This window comes from Oncorhynchus nerka, linkage group LG18, assembly GCF_034236695.1.
Source record: "Oncorhynchus nerka isolate Pitt River linkage group LG18, Oner_Uvic_2.0, whole genome shotgun sequence".
Lineage (NCBI taxonomy): Eukaryota > Metazoa > Chordata > Actinopteri > Salmoniformes > Salmonidae > Oncorhynchus > Oncorhynchus nerka.
Window position 1 is genome coordinate 69,273,760 of NC_088413.1, and position 20,947 is coordinate 69,294,706.

A 20,947-nucleotide genomic window follows, 5' to 3' on the forward strand; every position below is an offset into this window, starting at 1 on the left:
CTCACAGAACGGGACCGCCGAGTGCTGAAGCGCGTAAAAATAGTCTGTCCTCAGATGTCACTACGGAGTTCTAAACTGCCTCTGGAAGCAACGTCAGCACAAAAACTGTTCATCGGGAGCTTCATGAAATTGGTTTCCATGGCCGAGCAACCGCACACAAGCCTAAGATCACCATGCGCAATGTGTTGGCTGGAGTGGTGTAAAGCTTGCCGCCTGTGGACGTTTTCTGGAGTGATGAATCACGCTTCACCATCTGGCAATCCAACAGAGGAATCTGGGATTGGCGGATGCCAGGAGAACGCTACCTGCCCCAATGCATAGTGCCAACGGTAAAGTTTGGTGGAGGAGGAATAATGGTCTGGGGTTCGGGCTAGGCCCCTGTAGATCCAGTGAAGGGAAATCTTAACGCTACAGCATACAATCACATTCTACAAGCCCCTTCCTGTTTCAGCTTGACAATGCCTCGTGCACAAAGCGAGGTCCATACAGAAATGGTTTGTTGAGATCAGTATGGAAGAACTTGACTGGCCTGCACAGAGCCCTGACCTAAACCCCATTGGACACCTTTGGGATGAATTGGAACGCTGACTACGAGCAAGGCCCTATCGCCTAACCTGACTAATGCACTTGTGGCTGAATGGAAGCAAGTCCCTGCAGCAATGTTCTAACATCTAGTGGAAAGTGAGGAGTGGAGGCTGTTATAGCAGCAAAGGGGGGACCAACTCCATATTAATGGGCAGGGTAGCCTAGTGGTTAGAGAGTTGGACTAGGAACCGGAAGGTTGCAAGTTCAAACCCCCGAGCTGACAAAGTACTAATCTGTCGTTCTGCCCCTGAACAGGCAGTTAACCCACTGTTCCTAGGCCGTCATTGAAAATAAGAATTTGTTCTTAACTGACTTGCCTGGTTAAATAAAGGTCAAATTAAAATGCCCATGATTTTGGAATGAGATGTTCGACAGGTGTCCACATACTTTTGGTCATGTAGTGTATAACATTCTTTGAGGTGTTCGAGTGATTCTAATACTAAAGCTACCACAATTTTAGCTAAATGAACCCAACATGCTCCATTTTGGGCATGTCTGATGCCTGAGATGTTTGACAACCAGTGAACAGTCTGGTTCGACTGAATGACTGAGATGGAGTGCTTCATCTCCATTAAGAGAACAGGCTAGTGCCGTTAGCCTACTTTAAATGAATGCTAACTGGCTAGGACTAGGTTGTCTTGCCCTCTGTGTGTGCGTATGTGTCAGTGTGCGTGTCCATGCTCGTCGGCACATTACTCACCGTCCCATGTGATATGGTAAGGTATCCGTTCTTTACTGAACACTTTCTCTTCTGCCACACTTTCCTTAACCTAGGGAGGTGGGGGGCACACGACATATTGTGACACACCGACATAACACCCCAGTGCCAGTGTGACACACTAAACTCGACATGAATCCACACTGTAACTGAACAGACATGGCTAATGAATTATTAACGTCAACCACACCAGTGCTCATTAATATGTACATGCATAAGTAATGGGGTACAGTCTGGGCAGTGTATTCATGTCTCCGGGGAGAAGCTCAACCATAAAAATAACATGGAATATGGATTTCCTTACATGCTGTATCAGCAATAAGATAGGTCCATAAAGATGGTGTCCCCCATAAACTTATCACAAATTCCTTGTTTTGTTAAGTTTGCCGTATTGTACATTGCTCTCTGTTACTATTTTCGTGTATGGTCATGAGCAGAGTATACATGATCAACAGTTTTGCTTCAAGACGACGGGCAATTTGAAAAACGGATTTATTGGCACACTGAACCATATTGCACGCCATAGTTTAAAAACTCCGTGGATAGTATTAAAACAATGACGTCATATCTGAATTCTACCATCTTTATACACGTTCTCCACAAATTACCTGAGAGACCTTTGTGTGTGTTTGTTTGTTCGGTATGACCTTACATTTGGTTCTTTTAATGTTTTAAGATGCTACACGTTTAACAGAAGAAAAGGAGAAACTGACCCGTCACTCTTCTTGTAGAGGCTCCCACAGCGCTCGGTACCGTGCTCCTTGTTGCCCTGAGGCTGGTGCAAACTGTAGGTGGCGCTCTGTCTCACCTGGGACTCCTTCAACAATACCGGCACACACACACGCACGCACACGCACACACATAAGGATCTATGTACAGTGGGCACAAGACACCTCAGCCAGTGAGTTTGGGTGGGGTGCATCTCAATTGTCTACAGTGGCTTCCTCTCCTGGTTCCTTTTCTTTGTCAGCTCTAATCTGAAAATGACAGGATAGGAGAATATGACGGCTCGGGATGCTGCCTGCGGCATGTGCTTTCACCCATCCACTGCTTTTAGTGCAGGTGAAGAGAGGAGACAAGGAAGGGGAGCATCTTTAGACTATTGAGATACTGCTACACTATGTACATAAGACAAGCAGAGCCCTGGGGTCATGCACTACATCACCTGTCACAGAGCTGAGAGGGGGAGGGGCCAAGGCAAAGACCTTTGGAAGATATTCTAAAAGAACGTCTTCAGGGTTCTGAATGTAGTGTTACAGTCGTCAACAATTTAACAGGAAAACAACTATTTCATAAGTACAGAGAGAACCTTTGCTTTTCAGCCCTCCCCCACACCAACTCTCTCTATTGAAAATGCTTGACAAAACACGACAACCAGATAGACAAGCACAGAAAGGAGGTACAGAAGATAAACTTACTCTCCTAGACTTGGTTCACAAAGAGGCGGAAGCAGTGAAGTAAAGAACAGAACAGACTGATAAAACAGACAGTAGCCTAATTATCCACATAATATTTAAAGCCAGGAAGTACACAAGTACATGTGGTAACTAAAAGTCACTTTGGATAAAAGCATCCGGTAAAAGACAGTATTAAGCACATCGTAAGAGTGCACCATATACCATTAATGGGTTCCTTTCAATGAGCTTGCTAAAGTTGACAGGGAGTGAAGGGGGCTTTGGTACATCATTGTTTTGAACTCCTAAATGCATCCCTAGATGAGATACCGACAGCTATATTAGTGGATGTCTAACTTGGGCTTGTGACAGTGAAAAGACTAGGCCAGTAGAGTGTTGCTGTGTGTGTGTGTGTGTACTGTATGTGTGTCATTGGTGGGTGTAACCATTAAAGGTTGATAGAGGGGGTTCCTTTGTATCTGTGACAGCGGCATGGGCAGCGGCTTTCTCCATTTTGAAGTAGTCCAATTCTTCTTCTACTACTTCTATGAGTCAGTAAACAAACAGATATGGTGCATACTGCCACCAGGAGTCTGTTGTCTGAACAGGTATAAAGCCAAGGTTTGTATTTATAGCCACCTGTAGCTATGGAAGGTTTTCTCAGGAGCAATGTTCCCTCAAAATGGCCACAGTTTGCCTACCCGGCGAGCAGGGCAGCTGAATCGGATGCACCTACCGCCAACAGCCCGGGGCGAATAAAAAAATCAATAGAAACACAATGCTTTATCATCGCTATGAATGCCTCGGAGACTGACCAGTCGATCGCGATCAACCGGTTGGTGACCACTGCTCTCGAAAGTTGAGTATAATCTCGTGCATTTCTTTGTGGGCTGATTTCTGCGCGGCAGCCTTGGGCTACTGTGCGCTCGCAGCTTTGAGGGAACATAATTGGAGTATAATTGATTGGCTGATCTCTTTTGATGACCTGGATGGAATTATGTGATCCTTCCTTAACCCATGGAAGTCACACACAGTTGACTACTTCAAAATGGTGAAAGTCCTCAGTGGCGTTGCCCATGCTAAACCAGGCTATAGGCCCTAGAGCTGTCTAAGTCTATGGGTGTTACCTCCTTCTGCTCCACCTGCAGCGCTGACTTGAGGACGTCCCGTAGCTGAGTGAGTTGCTTCCTCTCCTCGTCCTGGGCCTGCTTTATCTGGAGAGGTCACAGCAAGGTCATAGACAGCTCATACAAATGTCACAGGTGTCATACAAAGTCACACAGAATACTTTTGAGGAATTCAACAGGAAAGGCAAGTTCTTACATACCCATAAAGATGTCAACAGGAGTCTTGAGGAACTCACCGTGTGTAAGTCTGTGGCTAGCTTCTCTATGGAGGGTTTGAGGTTGTCTACTGCTTTCAGCCCATCCTGAAAGAAACTAAAGAGAGAGATAAATCTACATCAGCCGTTTTCCCCATGAGGTGAGCATTTGGTCAAATGCAAACTTTCAATGACTTCAGGACTTACTTGCACTGTGCATGGAAATATTTGATGAGATTCTGGAGTAGGTCCACCCCTTTCTTGATCTTGATCTCATTCACTTTAAGAAGATACTGCGAGACAGAATTTCACAATGTCAGCAAACCCTCCACTACATCTCTGGACTGGCAACCCAGGCCTGAGCTCCACCAATCTGGCAACCCAGGCCTGAGCTCCACCAATCTGACAACCCAGGCCTGAGCTCCACCAATCTGACAACCCAGGCCTGAGCTCCACCAATCTGACAACCCAGGCCTGAGCTCCACCAATCTGACAACCCAGGCCTGAGCTCCACCACTTTCCTTACCCACCTCACACATCTGCAGCTGGAAGAACCTCCTCTCCTTCTCCATCTCCTCTGCTATCTCTGCCCCGCTGATCTCAGTGCGGATCATGCCGTGCTGCCGCGCATGCTCCTTCTTCTCCTTCTCGATCTTAGTGCTAAGACAGGAAGTTACATCATTCGGGGTCAAAGTGTGGCATTCCCAACCACGGAAACTAACACAAGCGGACAGTACACCAAACAGGAAATATACAGAGCTCGGAGGAGCTCGGGGGGACCATTCCATGCAACAGAGCATTCTTTTCCATTTACTAACTAGTTTAGCCTATTCCCCAATAATGCAGCATGTAGCTCCTCCCATAAAGAAGCTTAGTGAGACTCAAGTGACGCTGGTTTTCCTTCAGGTTTGAGAGCAGACGGCCTCGCACTCATGCATTTTGTTATGGGTGTTAGGCCCTCATCACCGTGGTCCATCACTAAACCAACGTTAATGACTCATCCGTTTTTGGCACCTCTGCCTGCAGTCAGTCAACAGGTTGGATCATTTGGAAGCATCAAGATACAGACACAACAAGGCCATTCCAAACGAATCAGAACCAAGAAACAAAATGAAAAACAGATCATATCAAAACAGACAGACAGAGAGGGGGGCATCAAGCTGATGGCAAAGTGGTGTGTGAATGCATGAGCCAGCGCTGTGGTCTGCTCCTGTAAGGCTGCATAACCACAATGTTAATACAGCCGTAATGTACAAATTACCTCGACTAACCTGTACCCACACATTTCATACCGGTACCCCATGTATATAGCTTCATAATTGCTATTTTATTGTGTTACTTAAGTTTATTTAGTAAATATTTTATCACTATTTTATTAAAACTGCATTGTTGGTTAAGGGCTTGTAAGTAAGTATTTCCCGTTAAGGTCTACACCTGTTCTATTAGATTTGATTAGGGCTGTGATGATACAGGTATCACAATATTCTTCCCATGGCAAAAAACTAATATTAAGCAGATCAAACTCTTTGGTACTTTAAAAAGCTGCTGTGTAAAAAAGTCTGTCTATTTCAGTCTGATTAGCCTTCAGGCCCGTCAATCACCCGCTGATGCTAACCAATCAGGGTGCTTGGATGCACTCCAGGACCCCGCTTCCTCACCCTATACAGAACCAATCAGTCGATATAATCGACAATCATCAGAAATCAAACGACATGAATCAGACAGGGGGGGGGGGGCGCCGCCTGACCCACTAGTCGGTCAGAAGGTTAAAATTAACGTTTCATATCGTAATGTCCAAGTAGGCGGTAATGATCATTTGTATTGTGCTGTAACTGAAACTAGAAGATCTTCTGATGTCCTTTCCCTTCGTCAAAGGTACGTAATGGATTTTTAAAAGTGTTTTTACCCCTGGGATAGTCTGCTAAAATGTATTGAGTGCAATTCGATCTACAGTACATCTACACCCCGATATGAAACGTTGATTTGAACCTTCTGACCAACTAGTGGCGCCCCATTTTCTGATTCACGTCGCTTGTTTTCTGATGATATCAGTCGATATAATCGACAACTTGGTTCTGTATAGGGTGGCTTCCTACAGATTGAGTAGAGTGTCCTTACATGCCATTGGGAGAAGAAGTGCTGTGTCCATTGACAAACCAGAAGTATATAAACATCTTCAAATGAATGCAGCTGTGTCCGGTGTGTGTGTGTGGTAGTGAACAAGTTGCAGTAATGGGTCTCAAATCACATTCTAACCAGACAGCACTAGAGGCAAGAACCAAACCAATCAGCATTAGGTATATAGCGGGTGAGGGCATATCCATCCAACCGCTCAGACGAGCTCCAGCTAGATGTTTTTTCACATTCCTAGTTCTCGCTGGATTTAAACGTTGTACGTAAAATATTGTGTGCTATAGCTTTAAAAATAAATAAATGTGACTCTGGATGACAACATAATTATGTTTGTTTCCACCATTACGGCTGTTTTCCTAAAGAAGTTACATTGCCGCGAAACTAACGAATATTGCGATATTGGCATAGTCCCTAAATGTTATTTTTTTAAATTTTATTTCACCTTTATTTAACCAGGTAAGCTAGTTGAGAACAAGTTCTTATTTACAGCTGCAAGATAAAGCAAAGCAGTGCGACACAAACAACAACACAGAGTTACACATGGAATAAACAAGTGTACAGTCAATAACACAATAGAAAAAAAGAAAGCCCTATATACAGTGTGTGCAAATGGCGTGAGGAGGTAGGCAATAAATAGGCCATAGTAGCGAAGTAATTACAATTTAGCAGATTAACACTGGAGTGATAAATGAGCAGATGATGATGTGCAAGTAGAGATACTGATGTGCAAAAGAGCAGCAAAGTAAATAAAATCAATATGGGGATGAGGTAGGTAGATTGGGTGGGCTATTTACAGATGGGTTATGTACAGCTGCAGCGATCGGTTAGCTGCTCAGAAAGCTGATGTTTAAAGTTAGTGAGGGAAATATAAGTCTCCAGCTTCAGCGATTTTTGCAATTTGTTCCAGTCACTGGCAGCAGAGAACTGGAAGGAAAGGCGGCCAAAGAATGTGTTGGCTTTGGGGATGACCAGTGAGATATACCTGCTGGAGCGTGTGCTACGGGTGGGTGTTGTTATCGTGACCAGTGAGGTGAGATAAAACGGAGCTTTACCTAGCATAGACTTATAGATGACCTGGAGCCAGAGGGTCTGGCGACGAATATGTAGCGAGGGCCAGCCGACTAGAGCATACAGGCCGCAGTGGTGGGTGGTATAAGGGCTTTGGTAACAAAACAGATGGTACTGTAATAGACTGCATCCAGTTTGCTGAGTCAAGTATTGGAAACTATTTTGTAGATGACATCGCCGAAGTCGAGGATCGGTAGGATAGTCAGTTTTACTAGGGTAAGTATGGAGACGTGAGTGAAGGAGGCTTTGTTGCGAAATAGAAAGCCGATTCTAGATTTGATTTTGGATTGGAGATGTTTAATAGGAGTCTGGAAGGAGAGTTTACAGTCTAGCCAGACACCTAGGTATTTGTAGTTGTCCTAATACTTTAGGTCAGAACCGTCCAGGGTAGTGATGCTAGTAGGGTGGACGGGTGCGGGCAGTGAATGGTTGAAAAGCATGCATTTGGTTTTACTAGCGCATAAGAGCAGTTAGAGGCCACGGAAGGAGTGTTGTATGGCATTGAAGCTTGTTTGGAGGTTAGTTAACAGAGTGCCCAAAGAAGGGCCAGATGTATACAGAATGGTGTCGTCTGTGTAGAAGTGGATCAGGGAATCACCCGCGGCAAGAGCGATATCATTGATATATACAGAGAAAAGAGTCGGCCTGAGAATTGAACCCTGTGGTACACCCATGGAGACTGCCAGAGGTCCGGACAACAGGCCCTCCGATTTGACACACTGAACTCTGTCTGCAAAGTAGTTGGTGAACCAGGCGAGGCAGTCATTTGAGAAACCAAGGCTATTGAGTCTGCCGATAAGAATACGGTGATTGACAGAGTTGAAAGCCTTGGCCAGGTCGATGAAGATGGCTGCACAGTACTGTTTTTTATTGATGGCGGTTATATCGTTTAGTACCTTGAGTGTTAATCTAACATCTACTGCTGTTCCAAAATACCTTAATCACGCAGTTACTCCTTCAGCATTGTGACTCGTGATGCCACACCAATTTGATTAATAAAGGCACTTAAAGAGGTCACAGTTCCTGCTGCTGCTCCACAAACATTTATCTGCCTCAGACAAAGTCATCTGGGTTGTATTCAGTCATTTTGTGTGGCTTCCTTTTTTGGTCTAAAACTGTCATACGGAAACACTTCAAGATGAGACTTCTTTCATTAATAAAACCTCTACAAAGCTAACACATTAATAGAGAAACAGCTAAAAACAGCCACATGTAGCGCAGTCGCCACAAGAGCCATGAAAGACCATTGACACAGAGATAGTAGATCAACTGGAACGCAAACTGTAGGGACAACAGCAGGGTGCTCACAAACCAGTTTAACCATATACACCTGTACCCGTATACAGGTTGAAAATGACAGATTTGGGCACTGATAAACAACTAAATTGGAAACCAGTGGCTGTACAGTAACATGCTCTATATGAAGTTACAACTCTGGCTCTGCGCGTCCCAGCGCTGCATAGGTTTTGACTGACAGACATTCTGAACACCTCGCGTGACAAGCAGCAGGACTCCTTTCTATGCGCACCAAAATTATTATCCGTTTCCCTGAATTGCATTGTGAAAGCCTAACACTAATATCGTATTTTATAATTTAGCTAGTCATGTTGGAAATAGAACATGATGCTTTCTCTAATTCATAAAAGGCACAGCTAGGAGAGCTAAAAAAAAACACCTTGAAATTACTTAGGAACTTTGCACACTTGGAGAGTTGTGTGGCAACTTGGAGACATCAGGTAGTCCCTCGCACTCAAACCCTTGTAATTGTTTGTCTTATGTTGCACCTACCCCATATTTTCCAGGAGTAGTCTTATCATGTTACTGAACGTATCCAGAGTATTTTCTGATTTTGTTATCAACAATGTAATTAGCGGTTGTGTCCTCACCTTTGGTCTAATAATTTTCCCATAATCTTGAAACTGTTCCCTTTCAATTGCTACCATGGTTATGCACATGTTTTTGATTAGCCTTCTGTAAGAGACATTTAAATGTACCCCATCCTTATAGCACAATTCCCATGGGGGTAAAGGGTTAAGGCAGTTGGGACCAGAGCAGAGTTTGAGGCAAAGAGTCTCATCGCTTGTGTCTGTGAAATATGAAAGGCGTTATAAATCGCCGACGAAGAGATTAGAGAGATTATGGAGATGTGAGAACCGATCGGATTGTGATCGGCAAACCTCAAAGAACATCAGAGCAGATGGGACAACGATGTTCTCGATCAAGCATAGTACTGCCCTCCATTGACAGCAGACTAGCAGAGAGTGGAGGGGGCATCAATGGAGGAATATAAAACGAGGTCAAAGACATGGCATCCGGTTGAACTTTGAACTTGGTACAAAGTCAGTACTGTCTCGTCATCAGACTGGTGTTGGAGAAGAACATGTATTACCCTTTCAGTACAGAATGTCCTTTGCAGCTTGGAAAATATATCAGAGTGCTATAAAATGTCATATACCGCTGGCATGCAAAATCACAATGACGTCAGTGTGGATAGAGGGGTGTACAGAAGGGATGATTTGTTATTGAGGGTGTATTCATTAATTGACGACCACAAGGTGAGGTTGGTTGGGAAATGGTGATTATTACAAGCACAGACAAGGAACAACACAAATATCACATTGCATCTCATTCAACATATTGCCTATGCATTTGATGATCAAATTGGACTACACCGATGACAATTACTGTATACGGTCAAACGCAAACTATTATGATAGCTATTATGATAAAAGGTTATCAAAATGCTTGAACAGATTGCTACAGTATGGCCATAGTACAAACTAATGGACCAAAAGACTATGGAATGACCATCGGATTGTCTTTCTACTCTACGCTAATAATGTGAATGGGCCAGAACCTAATTTCATATTGCTGCTAGTAAAATATTAAAATCCTTACACTTTCGTTTCGTAGTCTTTCCAGGCCTTATCAAAGGGTTTTTTCAGGTCCTGTAAAGAAAAAAGCAGAAAAAAACAGGTGTCAACATCTGAACTTAAATTCAGAAACAGAATGTAGTCTAATGATGATCAGATGAAGCAGATGCTAAACTACAGGACTGTTTTGCTAGCACAGACTAGAATATGTTCCAGGATTCTTCCAATGTCAGTGAGGAGTACACCACATCAGTCACTGGCTGCATCAACAAGTGCATCGATGACGTCGTCCCCAGTGAATGTACGTACATACCCCAACCAGAAGCCATGGATTACAGGCAACATCCACACTGAGCTAAAGGGTAGAGCTGCCGCTTTCAAGGAGCGGGACTCTAACCCGGAAGATTATAAGAAATCCGGCTATGCCCTCCGACGAACCATCAAACAGGCAAAGTGTCAATACAGAAATAGGGTTGCAAAGAGTCTGACACTTTCCAGTAAATTTCCAGAAACTTTCCCTGGGAAGTTTTGCTTAAATTCATCAATAAAGTTAGCTTATAAACAGTGTGTTACGTCTGTCTTCGGAATGAGAACATAGCGCAGCGTGGAAAGTGTACGTCTTACTTTATTTTAGATGAACACCCAAAACCAACAAAAGATCACTGAACATACAGTTCTACAGGTCTCTACAGCAACTGTGCAAAAAACAAACAAACAGGATACCACAAACTCAGGTGGAAAACAGGCTGCCTAAGTATGCTTCCCAATCAGAGACAACGATAGACAGCTGCCTCTGATTGGGAACCATACCTGGCCAACAAAGAAATAGAAAACTAGAATGCCCACCCAAATCACACCCTGACCCAACCAAATAGAGAAATAAACAGGCTCTCTAAGGTCAGGGTGTGACACAGTGAACCTTTTTTTGTGGGACACACATAAGGCAATTCTAGGTCTTGTGGCATATTTTGGTTAAACTATCCCCAATTCAATGGAATTGCAACCCTCTGCATGCACAGTGCATTCTTCCATCGCATGTGCAGCTGATTCTCAATATCTTGCACACTAATGAGATGCTATTGAGCCCACACTGCTACACTGTCTGAGTCAAGGACTACATGCTTTCTGGTAAGTTTTGATTACAATACTGGGTGGGGTGAATATATTTTATATGACATACATGATTTTTGGTTAACTAGTAAATAATAGCCTACAGCAAAGTGTGTTTAAATAATTTCTAACTTGTTAACAATTTCTGCTAGTTAGTTTTTGCTACCATGTGTGTTTTAGCTTGCTGGAGCCTGCTTTCATGAGGAATGTTTAATGCATACATTTCTATACATGTTTCATTTTAAAACATTTATCTTGCAAAAGGAGGAATTGTATTTGTTTTTTTTTTACTCTTTTTTTTTCTAATCCTTACAGGAAAATGCCACGGGCACTATCTGATGCGTGGAGACATTTCACTGCAGCTAATGTAGAAGGAAAAGCTGTGTACATTTGCAAATGCTGTGCCAAATCATATGTGAAGAATGCAACAAAGACGCAGAATCATCTGGTCAAGTGTATAAAGTTCCCTCAGCGTTCACAACAAGAAACCTCTGACAAAAGTCCCTTTATTTCTATTTGAGGTAAAAATGATGAATCAGATACCTTATCGATAGCAACAGCTCATGGTCCTCCTGGAATCAGAAGTTTTTTGACTCAATGGAGGTATTTAGTCAGTGAAATGCTGATGAATTTCTTGCTCGAGCTGTGTATGCAACTGGTATACCTCTGCTGCTCACAGGCAATGTGTATTGGAAGAGATTTATGAATGTTCTTCGCCCAGCATACACCCCTCCAACCAGACATGCTTTATCTACTCATTTGCTGGAAGCAGAGTTCAACAGAGTTCAAGTGAAGGTCAAGCCAATCATAGAGAAAACAGACTGTATTGCAATCATCTCTGATGGGTGGTCGAATGTTCGTGGGCAAGGAAAAATGTACTACATAAGTTCCACCCCTCAACCAATATTCTACAAGAGCACAGACACAAGGGACAACAGACACACCGGTCTCTACATCGCAGATGAGCTGAAGGTAGTCATCAATGACCTTAGACCACAGAAGGTATTTGCACTGGTGAGAGACAATTGTGCAAACAAGAAGGCTGCTTGGTCTAAAGTGGAGGAGTCCTACTCTCATATCACACCCATTGGCTGTGCTGTTCATGCATTGCTCCTCAAGGACATCATGGCACTGAAAACAATGGATTCACTCTACAAGAGAGCCAAGGAAATGGTTAGGTATGTGTAGGGTCATCAAGTTATAGCAGCAATATACCTCACCATGTCACGCCCTGACCCTAGAGAGCCTTTTAATGTCTCTATTTGGTTTGGTCAGGGTGTGATTTGGGGTGGGCATTCAGCTTTTTTTCTATGATTTTGTGTTTCTATGTTTTGGCCGGGTATGGTTCTCAATCAGGGACAGCTGTCTATCATTGTCTCTGATTGGGAACCATACTTAGGTAGCCCTTTTCCCTCCTTTCTGTGTGGGAAGTTGTCTTTGTTTGTTGGCACTATAGCCTTTAGCTTCAAGGTTTTTTGGATTGTTTATTGTTTTTGTCGGAGTCATATAAAAAAGTTATATGTACGCTCACCACGCTGCACCTTGGTCCTCTTCATTCAACGGGCGTGACACACCAAGCAAAGTGAGAAGTATAAGAGCACCACATTGAAGCTGCCCAGCAGCACTCGTTGGGGTGGTGTTGTCACGTTTGACAGTCTTCTGGAGGGGAAGAAGTCTCTCCAAAAATGGCCACATCACAGTCTGCCGATATAGACAGCCTCATCAAGAGGATCCTCCTGGATGATGTATTTTGAGAGAGCGAGTGGTAAGCAGCCTGAAACTCCTAAACCTACAGCAGTAGCCATTGCATGGATTGAGGGAGACAATGCCATCCTGTCTGATGTTTAGACTCTGCTTGCAGATGTAAGAGAAGAAATTCGTACTGCCCTGCCCACGTCACTGTTGCTCCAAGCAGAGGATACTGCAGTTCTGAAATACATCAAAAAGCGTGAAGACTTCTGCCTGAAGCAAATACACGCCGCAGTGCACATGTTGGACCCCAAGAATCTTGGCAAGAGCATCCTGCCTGGTGCAGAGATCATGTTTGTTTGTTTGTTTCTCTTTATTGTTTTTGTTGCTGGTTCACATTCTAATAAATGATGATGAACCCAAATCACGCTGCGCCTTGGTTTACCCCTTTCGACGAGCGTTACAGTAGATCCCACCACAAACAGACCAAGCAGCGTGGCCAGGAGGAGAAGACATTCTGGACTTGGGAGGAGATAATGGCAGGAGACGAAAGCCCTCCATGGAAGCAGATGCAGGAGGATCAATGGCGACTCCGAAGTTCACGACCACGATGGAAGCCCGAGAGGCAGCCCCCCCAAAAATATTTTGGGGGTGGCACACGGGTTGGTCGGCGAAGCCGAGGGGCGAATCTGAGAGCGAAGAGGAATATTGGGATAGACTGAGCGAGGAGTATTGTGAGTTAGTTGAGGGGAGTGATGAGGTAGAGTGGATGTTTTGGTGTCTGGAGCAAGACGGTCGCCGTGAGGAGCGTGGGACCAGCCAGTAAGAGTTTCACTGTAAGGTCAACAACACCTGTTGTATTTGGCGCACGTGACAAATACAATTTGATCGATGAATCAGATCTATATACCAGGATTTGTACACACAACTCCACCCACAACTGTAACATATCTGAAATATCATATTTACATAAGTATTCAGACCCTTTATTCAGTATTTTGTTGAAGCACCTTTGGCAGCGATTACAGCCTAGAGTTTTCTTGGGTATGACGATACAGGCTTGGCACGCCTGTATTTGGGGAGTTTCTCCCATTCTTCTGTGCAGATCCTCTCAAGCTCTGTCAGGTTGGATGGGTAGCGTCGCTGCACAGCTATTTCCAGGTCTCTCCAGAGATGTTCGATCGGGTTCAAGTCCAGACTCTGACTGGACCACTCGAGGCCACTGAGAGACTTGTCCTAAAGCCACTCCTGCGATGTCTGTATTATCCATATTAAAGCTTTGGAAGACCTGTCCACATTTACTTTTTCTTCACATTATAAGCACAGCAATGTGGGGAAAATACCATTAACAAAAGTGACCACAAATGAGCTCATGAGCTCATGAAGTGTTTGATTCAATTTGATTTATGTCAGAGGGATTAGAGGGACAATAGAGTGCTGAGTACCAGGCAGTTAGCAAGTTTGGTAGGCTACTAATGACCATCAGCAGCATCAGAGCTTGGAGAAGCCTAAATACCGTTACTAAACAGTCAGGTGGAATTTGACTGCCTTCATGACTTGTGACCGCCGGTGTGCCAGTAATACGGTTACCGCAACAGTCCTACTCATGATGAAATGTTTTAACATTTCTCTTAACAACAATCCTTGGAGGTTTCTTTGGTACCTTGGTGTTCATGGCTATGGTGACAATATTATGGTCTGTCCAGGCCACTGGCATTGATCTGGCTTTTAAGCATTGCAATGGTATATTACAGAAGATCAGATCAATGCACGCGTCTGAACGGTGACCTAACTTAGTAGTATCATTAACCAATTGTTTCAAACCACAGCTCTCAGCATATATCATTAATTTAGTTATATTTGTACTATTATGATCCTTCCAATTTATATTAAAATCACCCAAGATAATTGCATCTCTGTTACGATCTGTGGCCTGCTCAAACCCAGTGCATAAGTAATCCAGATAGGACACCTTAGAGCTAGGAGGTCGAAACACACATCCTACCAATATGGGTGCCTGGTGAAGCAGATGTACTGGAGCCCATAGTGCCTCTATTTGACATATATTGTCATCCCTCCTCTTAAAGGGTATATGATTCTGAATGTACAGTGCTACACCCCCACCATTCCTATTCCTGTCCCTTCCAAGTAGACTATATCCATTAATGTTAATTTGCCCATCATTAACAGATGCATCCAAATGGGTTTCGGTCAAAGCAAAAATATTAATATTATTTATGTTGACCAAGTTAAAAACCTGTATGTAAAAAAATTAAAAAGTATTTTGTTAGGAAGGCTATACGCAGCCCTTTCCTGGTCAAGTGAAGATTGATAGAGCATGTTTTTGTTATACTGTAGTTGAAGTTGTCATGACACACTACAACACACAAACTCAGATTTGAACATGGGATTAAAATAGCCAGGGAGTTACTCTAGAGTCCCGACTCTTTTTTAAAAGTTTTCGCCTAAAATGACATACCCAAATCTAACTGCCTGTAGCTCAGGACCTGAAGCAATGATATGCATATTCTTGATACCATTTGAAAGGAAACAATTTGAAGTTAGTGGAAATGTGAAATGAATGTAGGAGAATATAACACATAGGATCTGGTAAAAGATCATTAAAACATTTTTTTTTAAGCGTTTTCAATTTTGGGGTTTTGTTCCATCATCTTTGAAATGCAAGAGAAAGGCCATAATATTGCAGTTTAGGCACATTTTAGATTTAGCAGTGTGTGTGCAAAGTTTCAGATTGATGCAGTGAAGCATTGCAATACTGCACCGTATTTTGTATCAAGTCTGCCCAAATGTGCCGAATTGGTCAAGTGATACATTTTAAAGTACATAACTATAGAGAATGGTAATACAATATGGTATGGTATGATATGGTAATACAACATTTAAATGTACATACTCGTAGGAATATCATACATGATGGTGGATCACTAGCTTTATACACTAACTTTCACACATCTAGATGGCCAGGCGGGGAGGGTGTGGAGACAGCTGTGGTTCAAGCTGTAGAACCCAGTTCCTACATTTCAATATCATTTATTTTTATTTTTATCAAAAAAATCTATGCTACAAGAGTCCCAATACAGTTGCCTGTTCATGTAAAGTTTATCCATCACCAAGGACTCATTGGTTCAGGCAACACTTTTCTTTCATGATGGGATACTGTTTATTTCTCCTTTCATTGAGCTCCATGGGGAAGTGATCATTCATTCCAAAATCAGTGTTTCCGAGTTCTCTGCCCCTGCTCTTCGCCATTTCCTTTTGCTTAAAATGTTCAAAACATGCAATAACAGCCCGTGGCCTATTCCCAGAGGCCTTACACATTCTATGGACTCTGGAGAAAGGGACATTACGCACAACATCTGTGGGCACAACATAAAGTCTCAGACAGTGTCCTTACAGCCTCTGCTGTTGTCATTCTCCGGGATCCCTGAAAAGATGATTGTCCCGCATTGATCGACACTGTACATCAAGCACGGTTCTTTAAGTTGTTTGTTCTCCCTTTGCACCACCTCCACCTTGCTATGAATAGAGTCTATAGTACCTTTCACCTCCACCTTGCTATGAAGAGTCTACAGTACCTTTCAGCTCCACCTTGCTATGAATAGAGTCTACAGTACCTTTCAGCTCCACCTTGCTATGAATAGTCTACAGTACCTTTCAGCTCCACCTTGCTATGAATAGAGTCTACAGTACCTTTCAGCTCCACCTTGCTATGAATAGAGTCTACAGTACCTTTCAGCTCCACCTTGCTATGAAGAGTCTACAGTACCTTTCAGCTCCACCTTGCTATGAAGAGTCTACAGTACCTTTCAGCTCCACCTTGCTATGAATAGAGTCTACAGTACCTTTCAGCTCCACCTTGCTATGAATAGAGTCTACAGTACCTTTCAGCTCCACCTTGCTATGAATAGAGTCTACAGTACCTTTCAGCTCCACCTTGCTATGAATAGTCTACAGTACCTTTCAGCTCCACCTTGCTATGAATAGAGTCTACAGTACCTTTCACCTCCACCTTGCTATGAATAGAGTCTACAGTACCTTTCAGCTCCACCTTGCTATGAATAGTCTACAGTACCTTTCAGCTCCACCTTGCTATGAATAGAGTCTACAGTACCTTTCAGCTCCACCTTGCTATGAATAGAGTCTACAGTACCTTTCAGCTCCACCTTGCTATGAATAGAGTCTACAGTACCTTTCAGCTCCACCTTGCTATGAATAGAGTCTACAGTACCTTTCAGATCCACCTTGCTATGAATAGAGTCTACAGTACCTTTCAGCTCCACCTTGCTATGAATAGAGTCTACAGTACCTTTCAGCTCCACCTTGCTATGAATAGAGTCTACAGTACCTTTCAGCTCCACCTTGCTATGAATAGAGTCTACAGTACCTTTCAGCTCCACCTTGCTATGAATAGAGTCTACAGTACCTTTCAGCTCCACCTTGCTATGAATAGAGTCTACAGAACCTTTCAGAGCCGTGTTCTCTTTTCTTAGATCATCAATCTGACATTGGCTGAATTTTAGACTGGCACATAATGCATTGTTGTCCTCTCGTAGTATATTCAAGACATCAAGTTTGGCAAGCCTTTCATTGAAGGATTTCAACAAGTCAACATCCATATCCGTGGATGTGGAGGTCCTGTGCTGGCGTGGTTACACGTGGTCTGCGGTTGTGAGGCAGGTTGGATGTACTGCCACATTCTCTAAAACAACGTTGGAGGCAACTTATGGTAGAGAAATTAACATTAAATTATTTGGTAACACCTGTGGTGGACATTACTGCAGTCAGCATGCCTATTGCACACTCCCTCAAAACTTGAGACATCTGTGGGATAGTGTTGTGTGACTAAACTGCACTTTTTAGAGTGGCCTTTTATTGTCCCCCAGTACAAGGTGCACCTGTGTGATGATCATTCTATTTAATCAGCTTCTTGATATGCCACACGTGTCAGGTGGATGGACGATCTTGGAAAATAGTGAAATGCTCACTAACATGGATGTAAACAAATTTGTGCACAACATTTGAGAAAAATAAGCTTTTTGTGCATATGGAACATTTCTGGGATCTTTTATTTCAGCTCATGAAACATGGGACCAACACTTTACATGTTACTTTTATATTTTTGTTCAGTATATTTCAGACTGACATGTCTTCATTCCATTTTCTGTGTGTATTGTTATTGTATCGTTAGACATTGCTGCACTGTGGGAGCTAGAATCATAAGCATTTTGCTGCACCTGTGATAACACCTGCAAAACGGTGTACGCGCCCAATAAACGTAACACTGTTTCAGTGGCTGCACCACTGAACAGCTAAACAGATTTCCCATCGTAATACGGTAGCGTTCAACAGCTGTTCGATCAAATGCTAGATTCTGCAACCCTTTTCCAGTCTGGACCAATGAATAAACAGTGATCAGGGACAAACAAAAACAGACATTAACGGATGAAATTGCCTGTGTAATTTTCTCTCCATACACTGCAGCGGTGGCCGTAATTGCTGCTTCTGAGGCCGATGAAAATACTGTTAACATGATGAGATGGATTAACTGATTGTACTGCTAATTTGTTTCTTTATTGTGGATTTTCTGACTGCATCCTGATCACTAACTTCAGAGAGCACTGGTTGCTACAGTATCATGATTTTCTAAATGGTATTGCTCATTTCTGCTGAAGCCTTAAAATGTAACAGTGTTTTTCATATCAAATCATTATTTCAGTGGCCGCCATAAAGGCATTTTTATAATGTAATTAACTGGAAGGTGGTGGTATAAAATGTGACGCATCCTGGAACAAAAGCTCATCTTTCTAAAGCTTTGTTACAATAAATGTACTACCGCATTATTACAATCAATCTGGAGCTATTTTGCTGTCATATTAAACATATTGCCTGAATCTCATTTTTACAGTTCTAGGATGCATCCCAAATGGTACCACCTGGTTTAATTTATTCTAGACTTCTGCACTACTGTCCTTGTCTTAGTGAACATGGTCAATAGCCACCGGTGGCCTCTAAGGCTTCAAATGTTAAGTGTACTTTCCAGTGCTTCAGAATGGAATGTCTCCACTGTTGAGGAGGTGCAGTAGTGGTAGGCCTACATGCCTGTCCAGTGAATTGGAATGTGACCTGTAAGGGCCTTTTCAAGACCTCAAACCTAAACATAAAAATGACAGATTTCAACTTCAACCTGTTCTTGCTGCGGTCAAGAGCACCTGTTAAAAACCCATGATTTATGATGCTACCACTCCCTAATCTGTTCTTGGTGTGGAATAAAGGTGAGATCATTCCTTTGGCAGAGGTGCTAGGAGCTAAAAGGCTCAGCGATCATTCCTTTGGCAGAGGTGCTAGGAGCTAAAAGGCTCAGTGATCATTCCGTGTGGGCGGGTGGGTTTCACAATTCACTGGCCCACTATGGGGGGGCATCATCTGGGCTCACATCAGTTGGGACTCAGGATCTACCCACTACTTGCTTGCGTGTGTGTGTGTGAGTGTTCATAGATACAAAGGATCAGAACGTTTAGCATTGGAAGGGATGACGTCATCCCAGTGTCCAGTCCGTAAATCCCCATGGCTCTGGTGTTTGGTGGCCTCAGCACTTTCCACCAGTCTGTTTATGTTCAGTGTTTGGAGCTGGAAGGTGGGTTAGGTGGAGCTGTGGGCCCCAGTCAGCAACAATAACCTTTCCACCAAGTAAGAGGGCATTAGCCAGCACTTTGCCACAGACAGACAGGGAGTGTACGCTGTGTCATCGTTAGTTGTGTCCTATTCCAGTTTGGACTAAGGAGATTTCAGTAGAACTTCACATACAGTGTATGACGTTCCAACTGAAGTATTAACCAATATGAATCTTGGCTTACTTTAAGCTTTCTAGGGCTGTCTTTGACTCAGTAGAAGCAGACTGGACCCAGACTAGTGTAGCCAGAAACACTGTAACCTTGAACACACACCCACACATATGCATGCAGGCACATAGGCCTACACACACACATGCAGGCAGGTAGGCATGCACGCATACACACATGAATGCATATACGCAAACACACACACTGAGTTCACAGTGCCGCAGGTCAGGAGTGTATGAGTCATTCACCGTCCATACGGAAGTAACATCAAAATTCCAAAGTGAAAGGAAACGGAAAACGCAGGGGTCCTAACCTCATAGCTCCACAGAGCAGCATGTCAAATCCTCAACATCCTTTCCCTGTTGAGGTGGGAACAGCAGGAAGAAGGGATGAGTGGAGCGTAAAACAGCCTCAAATTAGTTTTGAACTAAATGGTTATGGTGTGAAAGCCCTGTAATCTCAGCTCAATTACTGTCAGTCTCCCATGGGAACGGCTAAGTACCATCCCAGACCGCAGTCACTGAAAATATACGAGCCAATGTCAAGCTAACGTTGTTGACTCTACAAAGTGCTTTAACCGTCTCTACAAAGTGCTTTAACTCAACCCCCAGCCATACTTACACAATGCATTTACTGAACAGTATTCATGTCTGTGACATACTCACAATGAACATAAGACTATTGAATCTGACGTGGTATCCTCTTGATGATGTCCAGGTGATTTGGGAAATATAGCAATACGATCATGGGAGCAGGAAGGACAGGAGAGTCTGTTTTATGTTTGAGTCAGACTAGATGAAACGCTAATTAGGCTAGAGCGGTGTGTCTGGGATGGAGGGTCTCTCTCTCTCTCACTCCCTACCCAACACTACTCAGGCTGGTCTAGACGCCTTCCTCCTGCTCTCCACAGGTACTTCCTCTGGGAGAGGAAAAGAGGAATAATGATGAGGAAGTGAGGGGGGATAGCGAACGGTATGCATTGCAAGCTGGGATGGGAAGTCTTCAATTCGTCACTTTCTGTCTCTCACTCACACAAACATACTTTCTCTCGCTCTCCCCTCCCTCCCTCAGTGGTAATGGATAGACAGGATAAATGAGTCAGAGCAGAGCACCATGACTAGCACCTCATTAGCCCCATGTCAAGAGTGTAAGGAGAGTCCCCAGTCACCATGTCAAGAGTGTAAGGAGAGTCCCCA

At 43.4% G+C, this 20,947-nt stretch overlaps 1 protein-coding gene across 3 annotated transcripts in view; it reads right to left on the minus strand.

Moving 5' to 3' along the window:
* The window catches only part of LOC115146512 (arf-GAP with SH3 domain, ANK repeat and PH domain-containing protein 2-like), a 101,566-nt gene that overhangs the window by 23,829 nt on the left and 56,790 nt on the right, over window positions 1-20,947 (minus strand). For all 3 annotated transcript variants that reach the window (XM_065004306.1, XM_065004307.1, XM_065004304.1), the window contains exons 5-11: window positions 10,118-10,167; window positions 4,549-4,678; window positions 4,226-4,311; window positions 4,061-4,136; window positions 3,825-3,911; window positions 2,017-2,120; window positions 1,286-1,355 (exon numbers count right to left, since the gene is read on the minus strand). In XM_065004306.1, coding sequence (XP_064860378.1) covers window positions 1,286-1,355; window positions 2,017-2,120; window positions 3,825-3,911; window positions 4,061-4,136; window positions 4,226-4,311; window positions 4,549-4,678; window positions 10,118-10,167 — 603 coding nt within the window. The remainder of the gene's footprint in view (window positions 1-1,285; window positions 1,356-2,016; window positions 2,121-3,824; window positions 3,912-4,060; window positions 4,137-4,225; window positions 4,312-4,548; window positions 4,679-10,117; window positions 10,168-20,947) is intronic.